This window comes from Serinus canaria, chromosome 4, assembly GCF_022539315.1.
Source record: "Serinus canaria isolate serCan28SL12 chromosome 4, serCan2020, whole genome shotgun sequence".
NCBI classification, from domain to species: Eukaryota; Metazoa; Chordata; class Aves; order Passeriformes; family Fringillidae; genus Serinus; species Serinus canaria.
In genome coordinates this window covers 47,581,157-47,597,143 of record NC_066317.1, presented here as the reverse complement: position 1 = coordinate 47,597,143, position 15,987 = coordinate 47,581,157, and the positions used below count along the sequence as shown (strand labels likewise).

The 15,987-nt window shown below is 40.6% G+C and overlaps 1 protein-coding gene across 5 annotated transcripts in view; it reads right to left on the bottom strand.

Moving 5' to 3' along the window:
* ATP8A1 (ATPase phospholipid transporting 8A1) overlaps nucleotides 1-15,713 on the bottom strand; it is a 95,828-nt gene extending 80,115 nt beyond the window's left edge. For 3 of the 5 annotated variants that reach the window (XM_030239043.2, XM_030239045.2, XM_050973638.1), the window contains exons 1-5: nucleotides 15,158-15,713; nucleotides 8,045-8,159; nucleotides 6,757-6,856; nucleotides 5,958-6,056; nucleotides 2,873-2,918 (exon numbers count right to left, since the gene is read on the bottom strand). In XM_030239043.2, the coding sequence (XP_030094903.1) occupies nucleotides 2,873-2,918; nucleotides 5,958-6,056; nucleotides 6,757-6,856; nucleotides 8,045-8,159; nucleotides 15,158-15,206 (409 nt within the window). In that variant the 5' untranslated portion in view covers nucleotides 15,207-15,713. Of the gene's footprint in view, nucleotides 1-2,872; nucleotides 2,919-5,957; nucleotides 6,057-6,756; nucleotides 6,857-8,044; nucleotides 8,160-15,157 lie in introns of those variants that run through there. The other 2 variants (XM_030239047.2, XM_030239044.2) reach the window with 2 other exon arrangements.
* Nucleotides 15,714-15,987: the final 274 nt, after the last annotated feature.

Below are 15,987 nucleotides of genomic sequence, written 5' to 3'. Positions count from 1 at the left end.
AAGCAAGACATTCTAATGACTGCCTCACCAACCAGTTGATCATTACACAAAATCTATTCTGACAAACCATTTCCCTCCGCTGGTAAAATTACAGATTCAGCATGGTGACTGGTTGTAACACTGTCCTAAGGAACCCAAGGCATTTGATAATTGTGCTGCCAACTACCTATTTCCATCCCCTTGTGTCAGCAATACAGCTTATAATACAGCAATACTGATGGGGCCATGGCACCAATCAGATGAAAGAAATGATAAGAATTAAAAATATACCTTGCAGCAGTCCAGACAACTACACTTCACAATCAGTTACAGTATAATAACTGCTACTGGAGCTCTGCAGGTCTGAAATATAAGTAAGCCACCAGATGTGGCCAGTGGCTTTGTAAGAAGGGGCTTCTAGATGCAGAGGGTATGTCCTGTCCTGCTGTCACCCTATGCCAAAGTGCATGCCCTCACTGCCTTGTGCTTGGTGCCCCAGGGTCTGCTGGGCTCTTTGTTGAGCCAGTTTAATCCACTCCATTTGTGTCCGTAGGACACCATCATTTTTTCTTTCTGGATTCGTTTCTTGCTGGTTTAACTGGTTAAAATCAGCTCAAAAACAGATGAGTCAAACTCATGAAAACATGCTGAGCGACCTGAAATCTCAAGAGGACTCTAACCCTAGCTTGATCTGGTAAGCTTTTAAGGACAATTAACACACACTAACATTCAGTGAAATCCATTTTCTTATGAGAACAAAAAAAGAAGTGGTGTTATGCACCTTTTATATAATGGTTAGAATACATGCACCATAAAGTTTTCTGCAGCCTGACTTTCTCATTTGTATCTCCCACTTCTCAGCTCTTTCTAACAACGAATTTTCAAAAGCATTTTCCATCTGCCCTACAGAAGGCTATTTCACCACACTACAGAAATGCAGATTTCATCCTGTCAGAATGTCTGATGGTGTCCTCCTGTATCATATATGTATGCAGCCTGAGGTAACAAAAAACTATCCCACTTGCAGCCCAATACATCCAAATCCTTTACAAAAGGTTTTCTCATAGTAAACTTTTAGAAAGTTAATTACTTACGGCTAACTGAGATACAGATCATCATTTAGGATCAGAAAGTTGAATGGGGACCCATATACAGAATCTACACATGCTCATGCCATTTCACTAACAATTCCGTGTGTTTAAAAGGCAAGCAAAGGTGGAGCTGCATATACAATGTACTATGCACATAGCTGCTTTTCAGGGTCACAGAACTGCTGAATACATGAAATAAATGAAGAGAGTATCATACTGATTAAGTTTTTAATTCTTGCTTTGACAATAGATTGTACTTGACAATACATTTAAAAATTGATTTGTCAGGATGATAGGATCAATGCTGCACATATGTGAATCCTGCATGAGCTTAAGAAATGTGTTTCTCAGTGCGAGCAATATTTTACTTATCCTCATCACACATTTAACTTCCCAGATACTCTTCTGCATGCATGGAACATTAAGGAATCCTAGGAACAATTAACAAAGACCCTGATGAAAGGTAACCAAGAAGAAGAGTCAGAAAATAGAGTAAAATGAGCCTTTTATTAAAACTTTGTACACTCTGGACAAAAAGAAAAATCGAAAATGCATTTTAAGATTTCACTGCAACCAAAACTGTTGTTTGTAATCTCAATAGCTATGAGTGGTTGATGAAAGAATTTTGGATGTCAATATTAAATCTTCCTTTGTTTTTTATGTATTGCTAATAGGTTACCTGTTTCTCCAGGCCTCTGGAGATTTCCATTTCTGTGATTTCAGTCAATGGTTTTTTTCCCCATCCTAATGTCTCCATACCTGCTATTGAGCTCAGTAGTCTCTACATGCTCAGTAGTTTCCTGACCTATCTTGCCCTCCCAGGCCCCTAAATTTTACAGAAAAGATTTTCATACAATTTAGGTAGGCTTTAAAATTTATGATTCCAGTACTTAGCAGCGCTACACAATTTTTTTAAGTGATGACTACATTTCTCTCTAAAAAAATAATGGTTATTTTTATTATATATTTAAAAGGATTCCATGTAAAATTTTTCTCTTTGTGGTATTTTTCATATTTTTTGGAATCAAATTCACATGACACTCATTCCTCCTCCTGTTTACAAAAACAGGACTAGTACCATCAAGACAGGTCTACCTCAGAACAAGTAACGTGTAAAGCTGAAGAGCAGCAAAGCAGGAACCTAAATTTTGACATACTACCTGACAAGCATGTTTAGAATATACTAGTACGTTCTTCACTTTCTGAGATAAAATAATCCCAGTTTTATAACACTTTTCTTTATCAAAATATATTAAACAAACCACATGCCAATATGTTGGCTAGGGTAAACTGGCTAAGAATCCTATAATTTCTAATCAAACAGTTACATTGATTTAATTAAAGAAACCCAACAACTCAAACCCAAAATAACTCCATTAGTCTTTATCCACAGTTTTGAAGCAGCATAGAAAGACAGTTCTATTATTTTTCTGATGCTTCCATCCTATTGCTGGCTGAAAAAAAAATTATATTTGTACTCAGAAATGCAGACTTTTAATTATAATGTAGGTTCATTAAACATCCAGGTGACTACAATCTTCTAATAGCGGCAGCATCACCTGTGCTAAATGAATAAATGCTCAAGTTTCTTAGGAACCTCACAACCTTAATCTAGAACATATTCTATTTTGTGGAGCTAACATCACTGCAAATTATTAGTTCAACTGTTTACATTAGAAATTTTGAAGTAATCTGCACATGTGATTTCCCACTCAATTATGTCAGCAGATCAAGTTGTATTACTACCACGTGCAAAAATTCAACATCCCGCCCCCCAAAAAAAGGTTAAAAAAATTTCCTACCTTGAGTCTGTTTCTTGTTCACCGCATTATCAGCTTTATGTCTTTTCTAAATTAAAAAATGCAGAGTGGTTAAAGGCTTTTGTTGATAAGATAAAGCTTTCATACTTCTAATAAAACCCCCATCTATTAGCCCCTCCTCCTCATCTATTCACTAAACCACATAAGTATTTAAACAGGACTATTATTTACTTGCATAGTTATGAACATCAGGAAAGTCACATCCAGTTCCCGGCTAATTATACTGGACTAAAATATCCTTTCATGTGGGCAATCTCTCCCTGGACAAGTTCCTTACATAAGGAACTGCTGCATTTCAATGCTGTAACCTTGCCCTTTCCTGGAACTGACTCTACTACAGCAAAGATCATGGAACAATTCCTCATCTGAGGGTCTCATACAGACATCTGAAGTTAAAATGACTGTGTAAACATAATGACTCCACTTCCACAAAGCTGCCTGCAGACTTCAACAACAGTAACAGACAAACAAACAAAAAATCAACAGCACCACCCCCACCAAAGAGACAATGATGCCCCTCAGTTTTAATATAGCTGTGAGACATCTTTTGACAGTAATCTTTTGATACAGCTTTTAACAGCCAGCATTTTCAAGGTATGACCAGACTCAAGACACAAAAAAGCTTAGGAGAGCACTAGTTTAAACCCACTATTTAGGAATCATGAACACAGTTTTTTCTGAGCAGGAACATGTTTTAGAAAATTAATTTAAGTAGAAGTAACTGGTTTAAGTACACTTTTTAAACAGATGTTCACAATTCATGCCTTTGTGATGCAAACAAAATCAGAAGCAATCTTGTAAAATGGAAGAAAAATAGGTCAAGATGCTTGAGTGATTTATTGCCAATAAAATGTTGATTTGACTCTGAGCTCGCAGCTCTTAAAAGGCCACCTTGTAACTTTAAAAAACTGAAATATTGTTTTTACTAGATTTTCATAGATAACCAGCAGATTCTCCTTTCAAAAAGATGGCTGACTGTACAGATGAATAACCTTTGTCAAAGGGAAAGCCTAACTTGACCATAGCAGGTGTCTATTTGCCCACAGGGTGAATCTCCTCCATTTTGAAAAGGCTAATATCCAGTGCTTTCTGAGGTGTGAGAGATGAAAATTATTGGAAACAGTTGACAATCTAACACTGCATGTCACAAATCTTGCTAGCACCTTTGAAGCATACATGGAAAACACATGCTCTTCATGAATAGTATCTTGTGCTAACGTCTTTCTCTTGGCATTTCATTCCAGAAAGAGAAACATTTGGTTCTTGAGCTGAAAGTATTATTTTGACAAGTGTATTTGTTGTTATCATTATAAAAGGTTTCCATCCAAAAGCTTTAATATTAGATGAAGATTACCATTCATTGAGATCCTAGATATTTCCCTGTGTAAAAAACCTGAGAAATAATGAAGGTTAAAAGAAAACACTTTGAATATTTTACTATGCAGAAAGTGGTCGGCTTTCTCAGAAAAAAAAATACTACAGCTGTATTGGTTTTAGGTATCTCTGTAGCATTTGTAATGAGAACTTTATTTAGCTGATATATGCAAAACCCACTATACCTGATGCCTGTCTTTCTCCCCTGCCACACCAAACTGTACACTTCAAGTTACAAAGAGCAAATGGTAGAAATAAATAACAAAAAAAAAGCAACTGGATGAGACAATTTTAAAAAGGACACTCTGTACAGTAGCAGCAGCTTCAGTTTTATATTTGCCTAGACACTGACAGATGGTGTAAGTCTGTAAGCATTAACAGCAGAATGGTTAAAAATATCTAGAAGAACATGAATTGATTTAATGGCTTTTTTAAAAGGGGTTTTGTTTATGTAAAGAGAAAGCAACAAAGGCATTTAAGGAGAAGCTGACTGTAAGGCAGAAAAAACTAGAAATGCCAAATAGAAGAAAACTATTTAATATAAAACTCATTGTGTCTTGCAGGACCACTTAACTCTGTGATCTAGGAGCTTCATAGAATCTAGGGAGCCAATATCTTGCCCACCATCCATTCATAGAGGTAACTGAGGAGAAAACCAATCAATAAAGACAGCATGGGACCAACCACTCTCCATTCCAAACCTCCTTTGCAGCTCATCACTCTTCCCTTTGGTCATGTTTCTGCACACACATTGTAATTCTGCTCAAATACAATAAATCTGGTGCTCACAGGCAGCTTACTACTTGTGTGCAAGGAATGACTACACTACCTGCAACCCTTTCCAAAACTCAAAGAGAAGAGTCCACAAACAGGAACACTATTCCTCTAGTGGACAATTCCACTATTCCTCTATGACTGCTGTGTCATGACACACAGGACATACATGTCCTGTCCTTCTAACATACCTGCAGAACTAAAATAAAACAAAAGCAGATAAAGAAATTCTTAGCAAATGGAGTGATTTGGTAAATAATTAAGACTACTTTAATCCCTTAGATACAAAATACATCAATTAAAAGACTTAATTATTTTAAGCAAGTTAGAGAGACAGATTTCTATCATATATTTTTAGTGAAGAGAAGGCAAGAAGGTACTTAGAAAACCCCAAGGTCTTTTGTATAAAGTGAAACAGAGACTGAAATTCCTCTCTCTCTCAAAATAAAATAAATCAGAATGGATGCTTCTGTGTTGACAATGTCCCACCTCTTTTAAAGTTTTCTTTCAATGCAGGAAGAAAGCAAAACAACAACTACCACAGACAGTGACTAGAAAGAGCCTAACAAAGCCTAGCATAGGTGCCTAACAAGGACCAATTCTCTCTTTTCCTGGCCATCAGGAGTCACCAGATCACACTTAGCACCAGGAAAATGCTAGCATTTAGGAAACACAAACAGTTAATTGCACTGGACTAGAGCAACAGGAAATAAACTGAAAAGGCCTACTCCCCTGTTTAAAAAAAAACAATGAAAAGTCACAACAGTGAAACTAAGGATTTTATGGAACATTAGAACATTAGAAATAAAGAAGTGCATCAAATGCTGGGACATGGATTTGACAACCAGGAAATATTTTTGTAATATTATAAATGAAAAATATGATAGCTATTTACAAAATATTGCTATTAAATACTTACAATATCCTCTATTATCTCCTTCACTGCAGCTACAGCTAAAATAAATAAGAGAGGAACCAATGTTGTGTAGCGGCCTGTTGGTGATACATCTGGTATTTGCTATTAAAAAAGAAAGAGAAAAAATATTTTGCATTGCTGGTTGAAAATATTTTAAATACAAGAAACAGTACTTTCTGGGCAAATAAAGACACGTGAATTCACTTTTTAGCACAGTGTTAATTATTTCCAAGAGAGCTTTATAGTCTTCAACTCAAAAGCAGCTGATACAATAAAGGAACATCTGCACTTCAAGCAGTACAATGTTCAATAGTACTATTTCCAAAGGTTTAGTGTTTGCAGAATATTCACCTTCCTTTTCTGTGTTTCAAATTGAATTAAAATACGCATTTATAAAATACAACTAAACTTTCCAATTTAGGTTTTTGTTCATATAGTTCAGTATGTTTTTAAACATTACCCTCTAGAAGAAATGCCAACTACAGGTAACAGTTTTGTGTGTATGCCAAATATTTTTAAATGGAATTTTCTTCTCATAAGTCTTTTTGACACAACAGAATTTCAGCTATACTTAACCTGCTTTACAGAAAAATATTTGTGTGCATTTTCTTATCTCCAAGGAGCAAGAAAGCCACAAACCCAAGCATTTTATTAAAGATATGTCTACATGATACAGCTGTTCTGAAAGGCCAGCTAGCTTGGAAAGAACAGTACAGCAACCTCAAGTATCTCAGTATCTCTGTCTACAATATAAATGGTCTCTTATCAAGTTTAAAACATTAGAATCTATTGTTGATCTTACCTGAAGCAATGCAATAAAAAGAAAAAATGCATTAGCAGCTCTTCTGAACTGGGAATAAAGGAACCTTGGCAGGAATGTGATTATGTTGTACTTTGCAGTGCTGAGAGGAAGAGACAAAAACACATGCTATTATTACAGAACAAAAATTTCTTCAAATGTATTCTTTCCCTCTCAGTTATACAAGCTTCCAAATAAAACTGTTTGCTTTTTGATTCTAAACTGATAAATATTGGATATTAAGTGTGCTTTTGCTAGGCTGGAAGAAGAGAATAAAATTTATCTTCGCAAAAAAATCTCTGCTAAGCCATCCTCACAAAATGTTTCAGCTCCCATCTCTCTGACAGCCTTTTACATCTTTTAAGAAGAGACCACCAACCATCTAAGGTTCTAAAACAATATATGCAAAAACAATCATGCCAAAAACTTTTAGGCAAAAGACTTGTAAGAATATTTTAACTTATTTTTAAATCAGTCATATTTACTTTGACCTTGCATAAAACTGTCAAAATAAGGGGGGAATGAATGTATCCCACAAAAGCCCTCTACTCTGCAAGCGAGCAAAAGACAGGAGAAGCTGCACCAAGAAATAGCATATAAAGTTTCTCAAGGTCATGGAAAATCCCCCCACATTATTCTCAATGTCTACAAAATTTCTGCACATTCTCAAAGGTACCTTCAGAAAACACACCTACTATTTGGGACAGAGGTATCTTTGCTGTTAATTTCCTTTGAATTTTAACAACAGAAGTGAGGATGTTATCAGATCTAAACACACATTACACACGTTACTTCTGAGTATTTACTGTATGACTTAAAATTTATCAAAAGCAAACAAAAAACCCAGCATAACCATCAACAAAGTCCCTAAAGCCTGAACCTGAAAACTAGTCTCACAGGCAATCACAGCATCCTTGTGACCAGCTGACTGAAAAAGCCAAGTGTTTCCAAAGTGCAAACAATGCTGTGCTCAAGTACAGTACATCTTCATCAGCATTCAGCTGCCAGGAACAGGTTCAAAGACGAACTGAACTGAAACCTGAAGAACAAATCCATCCTCTAGGGACACACTGATGGTACAGCGGTAAAGCACCTGTATCTTCCCCACTTCATTCTTAAAAATGCAGAAGGTCAGGTTTGTAAAACAGCTTACTTGTCTCATTTAACTTCATTCCTCCCTCCAGTTTCTGAGACTGTCCTTGGTGGCCAGTAGAAATGACAGAAATAGAATAAATGAAACCTTTCCAATTCTGCTATTCAGCATGCAATGTTCTAGTGTTTTTGTTAATACCTGACATGATTATTGCAGAATTTGGTTAGCTGAGGCTGATTGATGAATATAGTTCTCACTTCCTCTTGATCAGCTAGGGAAGTCTTCTCTGAAACATCCTCTGTCTTCTCATAGCCTGTAAAAACACAGCATGATTTTTCATATAAATATATAAAAATGATTTTCTATATAAATAAATTTACTTACACAAGATTCAAGGCACTTCATGAGACAAAAGGACATTTATTGTGGATGTGAACTCAATGTATTTGCATTTCTCACCGGTAATGACCCGTGAAAAAATAAAAAAGTCTTTTTCATATATTCAAGATGCTCAGGAAAAACCTACACACCCTACAGACCCTCCTTACATTGCAAAGATCACTGGGAGTGACATAACTGTGACACCTGCCAGCTGCCTCTGCATCTTATTAGATCCACAGATTCTTGTACTGCCTGTTTAACTGTTTCCTAAACTGATCATTCTCCACCAAGGTAAGTCTTTTTTGTTTCAGACTTTGCAACCGGTATCAGGAACCTGGGGTTCCTGAAAGCTGATCTTATCAGTAGAGATTGATAAGGGGAGCAGACACTGTTTACTGCATCCTATTCTGTCTTTTGTTTCCAGGTTCCCTGCAGCATGCAGTCTAGAGGCACCACCCTTCTCAGTCACCATCTTTCTGCTGTTGCATCTGAAGGAGAACAAGAATTGCATCTATAAGGCACTCACCAGGTTAACCCCAGGTAGGCTGTGATTTTACCACTAAATCCATCTGCCATCAAGGTGCTGACACCTAGACCTGCTGGTACACTTTGATGCAGCCCAGGATGTGATTTGCTGTCAGGGTTCCAAATGCACACTGTAAAATCCTGTGGAGCCTCTCTCCCACCGACACCCCCAAGTCCCTCTCCTCAGGGCTGCTGTCAATCCATTCTCCACACAACCTGCATTTGTGCTTGGAATTGCCCTGACCCAGATGCAGGACCTTGCACTTAGCCTAGCTGAACTTCATGAGGTTCACACAGGCCACCTCTAAAGGTGCCTCTGGATGGCATCCCTTTCCTCCAGCATGCCAGCTGCATCACACAGCCTGGCATTGTTAGCAGACTTGCTGAGGGATCACTCAATCTCACTGTCCAAATCACTGACAAAGATGTGAAAAAAGTCAGCTCTCATACTGACCCCTAAGGAATGCAAGTTGTCACTGCTTTCCACTGAGCTGTTGACTGCAATTCTTGGAATGCAACCATTCAGCCATTTCTTTATCCACTGGGTGGTCAATCCATCAAATCCATGCGTCTCTAGAGACAAGGATATTGTGGGGGACGGTATCAAATGCTTTGCTTCATCCAGTGCTTCTGCCACCTTGGCTTGATTTGTGCTCATTGTGATGGACCAGTCTTGAGCTGGAAGGATGTGATCATTAGAAGTCAAGGCCATTAAGCTGGTTAATCTTAATTGGTTGTTCTCAGTGGTTAATGAGATTCCTTCACTTGGTCCAGATTTTCTTTGTGACAGTAGCCAGATTATTCCCAGAGACGTGGCGTCAGTATATTCCTTATTTTGTGTGTGCTTAATTTGAAATAGTTTTATTAGACTCACTGACATTCCCAACACCTGCCTCCACTAGCCAGTGAAAGTTGAGATTTCTGTATATTCTTCCAGGGACTATGAGGTATCTTGTGCCAGCCTGCATCCCAACTTTCAACTGCAAAAGGGGACACCAATGTATACTTCTCTCCCAAGGCTTTTCACCAATGTTTTGTCAACCATCTGCCACTACATTGCTGACAACAGGCCTAAGCAGTCTTCAAGCTGGAGCTTGTAAAGTACCAACAGATATAGCACAAATCAACCAGCATAAAGTTTTAACATGCTACCAACAATATGTGTATAAAGTTGCTTGTTAAAAATACACTGCTCATTCTGTATGAGAATGAGGAAAAGACACTGAAAACCCCTATGTTATAATGCAACTGATTACATCAGAATGTATAGCATGTCAAGGATAATTAGGGCTGTACATGAAAACTTAATGCTTATTTCTAGCATGTTCTATAAATGCTTGCAAACACATTAGGCAAAACCCAAGCCATTTGCCAAGTCCACTGGCACAGTATATTGCCTCTTACCTATTCAAAATACATTTCAGACACTACTTTGCAAGGTCGAGTCTCCACAGACTGAGAAAAGGCTCAGCAGAAACTTTTTATTTCATCCCATTTCCTATTCATAATTCACAGGCTCTATTATGATACAAGAAACCCTCACTACTACATTCACCCTCTGCAATTTCTCTGTTTCCTGCCTTACCCAATGAAAGGCACACATATTCACACATATTCTTGAGTATTTATCTCAAGAAGTCTCTTCTAAGGAAGGACAGCCAGCCTAGCAGACTGGTCCATCTTAACAGGTGCCAACAAAATACTCAAGGAACCACACAGCCTAACCCAGTGAAAAAACCATAACATCTTCAATAACAAAAAATTCCAAATAAATAAGGAACCAATGAAACAAACAAACACCGCCCCCAAACCAATTAGAGCTTCTTTCAACAAGAGCACCCACTGAAGATCATATTTTGATCCAACAATAAATTTGGAAGAAGCATCTCTCTTCAAACACTCAGTATTTGCAGGAACTCCTCCTAAACCAGTCTTGATTAAAAAGTTTCTATATTAGAAAACAATGAAAATTAATTCCATCCCCTAATTTTTTCTTTAGGTAGGATACTTTCAAGACTTTCAGCTTTTATTCCTTAAAACAGTCTCATTTTCATTACAAGACTGTAATGTTACATACAAATATACTACAAAATGGAAATAAAGGGAAAGAAAACCCTCAACCAAATTGCCAAAAGGATTTTAATACAGTCCTCTTCATCATAAAAAAAAAATATCTTTTTAATTCTCTAAGTAGAGCTTTCGAAACCTTTGAAAGCTGATGCTGTAGCCAAGAACCTCTTACACAACTAAGTGCTGTGGTTTAACCTGGCAGGCAGCTAAACACCACACAGTCACTCACTTGCCTACCCCAAGTGCTGGGGCAGAGAATCAGAAAGAAAGGTAAAACTCATGGGCTGAGATGAAAACAGCTTAATAGGACAGAAAAATAAGGGAAAACAATGATAAAAGAACATACAAAACAAGTGATGCCCAATTGTCACCAACCGCTGTCCATCCAGTCCCTGAGCAGCAGGCTGCCAGCCCCCTGCCAACTCTCCCCAGTTTTGCTGTTCAGCACAATACCAAAAGGTCTGGGATATCCTTTGGTCAGCTGGGAGGCAGGTGCCCTGGCTGTGTCCCCTCCTTTACCTTTTGAAATCCCAGCCTCCCTAGCAGGGCAGTTTGAGATGCTAACAAGTCCTTGATTTAGTGTAAGTGTTGCTCAGAAGCAATTGAAACATCAGTGCGTTATCAACAATATTCTCAACCTAAATCCAAAACGCAGCATTGTATCTGCTGCTAGGAAGAAAACTAAGTCTATCCCAGCCAATACCAGAATACTTTGTCTGCCAGCTTGTATTTCTGAAGCACGTGGCATAGTTCAAAGATGGAATCACTATGAAAAAGAAAGTGTCTTCAGAATTATTTGTTGCAAAGCCATGACAGACCTTCAGTGACAGAATAGGCATTGGGAACCTGACACAGTCTGTCATTCTGAGGAGTAGAGCACAGAAGAAAATTTAAATTACCTACTTGAACCTGCTGGTACCACTGAGATGGCCAAACCTGTCTAGAACTAAACCAAGATTTCTCCCTGTTGTGAAACACTGGGATCAAAACACACTTGGCACAAATAAACCCCAGACACAAGTGAATATAATGATCACTAAATCCAGTAAAATGTTAGATAGTCCTTAAGACCATAAGCAGAAATACCTAAGGGTACATTAGGCACTACAAAAACCAGTAGTCTGCTGAAGACAATCTGATGACTACTACAGAATTTCAAAATATATTCTTTCTTCATGTGAAAGTCATTTCATCTTATCCCACTTCAGCTTCACCTAGATTTTGTACAAGAACACCAACAAGAACTAGTTATTACCTACTAGTTTTGGTAGGCAGCATCATGGCACCTCAACTCTCTACCCTTTCTCAATGACCTGATATAGTTCCCTGAACTCCACCAACACACAGAGGAAAAGGATTATTACTTCAATCTTCAGAGAACCCTAATAAGACTTGAGAAGAACAATTCCACTTTCCCAGAACCTCTCAAAAGAAATGTAATTACTTGAATGATCCAATTTCATATTATTTAATCGATGCATATATTAACTGTGAAGCTATATATAGCTAAAATAACCACAGTTAGTTACTGTATTTAATAAAGCTTTATGTAGGCCACACTACTCAAAGATCCCCCTTGTGTTTTGCAATTGCAGAATACATGACACCAATTTCCTATATTTTTTAAGAAGGCCAGATCTTCTATGCCTTGAGAGAGACTTTATTCATACCCATACCACTTCAGAATGGTAAGCAGCACCTATTTCTTGCAACAGGATAACAGACACAAAAACCTAATAAAACATGGTTATAAGCATGCTTGGTTATCCTTCATCAGCCATGAAGAATTTGCAGAGGTTTGGAAAAATGGCAGAAAACCAGGGTTTTTTTTGCTCAGATTCTTTTCTCTGTGCAGGTAATATGTTGGCTTGCAGACCCTAAAACACCTAAATTTTTATTTTGCAATAATTTACAGACTGTAGTATCAATTCCTCTATGCAACTGTTGACCACTTCCTGGGAATGCTACATGTGCACATCATTCTGACAGTTCTGAGTCAGTTGGTTTCCCCTGAGCACAACACCTGATTTTTTCTAATAACATTATCACTATCTCTTCATGTGAGAGAGAGCTTAGGTCTTTCTGAGATGGTGCTCAAGACAGTCCAATCTGGTAAGGTAGTTTATGATCCATGGAAAAGGTCTCTGAAGCAGGAATTAGTTGCTGCAGTGACAGGAGAGCAAAGTGAGATTTTAAGCCCAAAGATACAATACAAAATTTCTAGAATAAGGCAAGTAATAGTGTCTGTCAGACCCCCACAAGTCTTAGGCTAAGGAATGGTCCATACCATGACAGAAGTCATGGAAGCTGCTGTTTGTGATTACAGTATTACCAGTGTTCCAAGAACACAGAGGGACCCAGCCAGTAACAACTCTGCACTAGGGTAAGAACTCTTTGGCAGAGTTCTCTGAAAGAAGCTTTATCATCACTTGGCATAGTGCTTATCTAAGAGACTTGGGCTGTTGCCAGAACTAGGGTTTGACAGTTCCTTTATGTCCCTGTCAAATACAGGGCAGAATGCTGGAGCTCTCTGTTTTAGAAAACAGTAGCATTTATAAAGAGCAGTTTAGCAATGGCAACTATGTAGTCTAAATGTATGGAGTAACTGAACGTGGAATCACTCCTCTCAAAACAAAAAAAAAAGAGTCTAACTGATGTTGGTTTCAGTGTGAATTATATCTAAACAAAGTGTCACATTAATATAAGACTAAGAAAACAGATTTTAAATTTTTTTGAGTAGTACTATATATACAGTGAAGTACAGTATGAGTCATATAGAATCAACTCAACTGGTGTAATGAAAAAACTATCTAGACATTTTGCAAAAGTTAAGTTTCTTGAAAGATGCTTTATACCTACTGCCAGTCCTAAAGAAAGTGGTTCTTCTTAAACCCAGTATTTAACTGCTTCACAGTCATTCAACTTTGAAAAATAAACCAGACTTTTTTTTTTTTCTTTTATTGCAACTGTAAATCTTAGATAGCCAGTTACCTTTAGGGACACCACATTTATTCCATTAATAACCATTAAGAGTTCTAGAATTAGATAACATTAAAGAGAGCATCAATTTTCCCAATTTATTTATGCAATACTCAGCTTGCAGTGAAAACCAATTGTCTGGAACAAGGGTAAGTGAAAAGGAATTGAAATTAAGCACTGAAAAATTGGATGTTTAACTAGTCTCATTATATGCATCTACTAATCACTGTGAGTATACAGGATTGCTGCTCTGGTTGTAAATACATTTCAGAAGTGTTCCTGAAAGGATGCACTTTCTCCCTTTCTTCTTAGAAAGGCACATCCTTCTATTTCTTTGCCACTAACATTTCCTAGGCAGAGGCAGAGCCAGACCTCCTACAAACCTACTTCTGGTGGAGGAAGGCATAAACATGGTAAAACTGAAAAAGAACATCAATCTAACAGCCCACTTCTAATCTATGATTCTTTGTGCTTTTCTTTGCACAGAAGTTAAATAAAGTATTTTTTGTTTGGAAGATGGAAGAAAGATACAGGGAGGAAGTTTCTGCCCCCCTATACCAAACAAAGCACAACAAAGCTAAAAAAAGAAAAAATCAACCGAATGTATGGTTTAAGCAAGGAAACTTACATACAAGGGGATAAATCCAGCACAACTGCCTCAATACTTATGCCATTACCGGGACATTGTTATTGTTACCGACAGCAACTAAAAATCACAGGCAGCCCCAACATCCCGCTGCTTTGGGGTCCACGATTTCAAACGTTACTTCTGCATAAAAGCTTACAGTAATGTAATTCCACGGCAATGATTCTTTTCACAAAGCAGCTGCTGACACGTTACCTAAGGTTAAACAAATCCACTTAGGGACAAGACTACAGCGCTGTCCGAAGCTTCCTGGCACAAGCCGTGTATCAGAAACGCTTATTTCTGATGATCAGCGCACACGCACATGTTACACACAAAAGAGTGATTCCGGTTTATTCCCGGGCCGAGGACCCCAGGCCATGAGCCCCCGCTGCCGCCTGGGGCTGGCGGGCCGAGCAGCCACACACCACGGGGAAAACGAAACCGCCGCTGAGGGGCAAAATGCTGCGCGGGGATCACCGGATATAGACCACCATAAATACGAGGCCTCCCGGAGAACACCGGCACCGCTCACGCCCCAGGCTGGGGTCGCTGCCGCCGCAGCCCCACCGGGGGCGCACGGCACGACAGAAGACGGGGGTGAGGAGCGCGGCGGCGGCGCGACACCGGCTCCCACCGCCCCCTCCCGGCAAGGCGGCGCAGACCCCACCGGAACGCCGCCGGGCTCCCCGGTCGCTCCCTGCCGGCGCGGAGAGGCGGGCGGCTCTTACCCTCTGCGCGGGAGCGGATCTCGGACACCGTTTTCTGCACCGCCGGCATCGCCGAGGCGGTGGCGCGGCCGCCTCCCTCCAACGGCGCGCCCTGCACCTGCCGCCCGCCGGAGCGCGCCCTGCGCCGCTGCGAGGCCCGGGGCGAGGGCGGCGGGTCCCGACGGCGGCGGCTCCTCCAGCAGCCCGAGGCGGCGGCTCCGGCAACCCGAGGCAGCGCCTCTCTCCGGGTGCGCTTGTCCCCGCTGGCGCCGCCGCTGCTCACTGACAGCCGCGGCGCCCGCGCTCCGCACTCGCCGGCCCCCTCCGGAACCTACCAACTCCGCCCTCCCCCCGCGCCGCCCTGTCCCGAGGCGTCCCGCTGCTATCTCCCTGTCTCCCTGGCTCGGGCTTGTCGGGTCACCGCGCCTAACCGGGCACCGGCACTACGGCGGTGTGTGTCCCGCCTCTGGAGCGAGCAAAGGGCTTCCGACGCGCCCCCCACCCCGTGACGCGGGGGGAATGGAACGCGCCGAGCCCTGGGCCGCTGCCCGGCACTGGGGGCGGGCGGGGGAAGCCCCGGGCAAGGTCGCCCGGTGTCTCCGGCAGCCGCGGCGGGCGGGACCCGTGACGGGGCGGGGAGTGCCGGGGGCCAGGCGGGGTGAGCGGAGCCCCGCCAGGCGTGTGCAGCCCCGTGGCCTTGCCGGGGGGGCAGGGGCGGGGGCAGCAGGCCCGGCGGCGAGCCGGCAGAGCGGACTCCCCGACTCTCTCCCTCGCTCGGTCTCGTACGCTGCTGAGCGAGGTGGACATGGAGCGAGGGGCGCGGTGGGGGCCGGGAGGGGTTCATCCGGAGA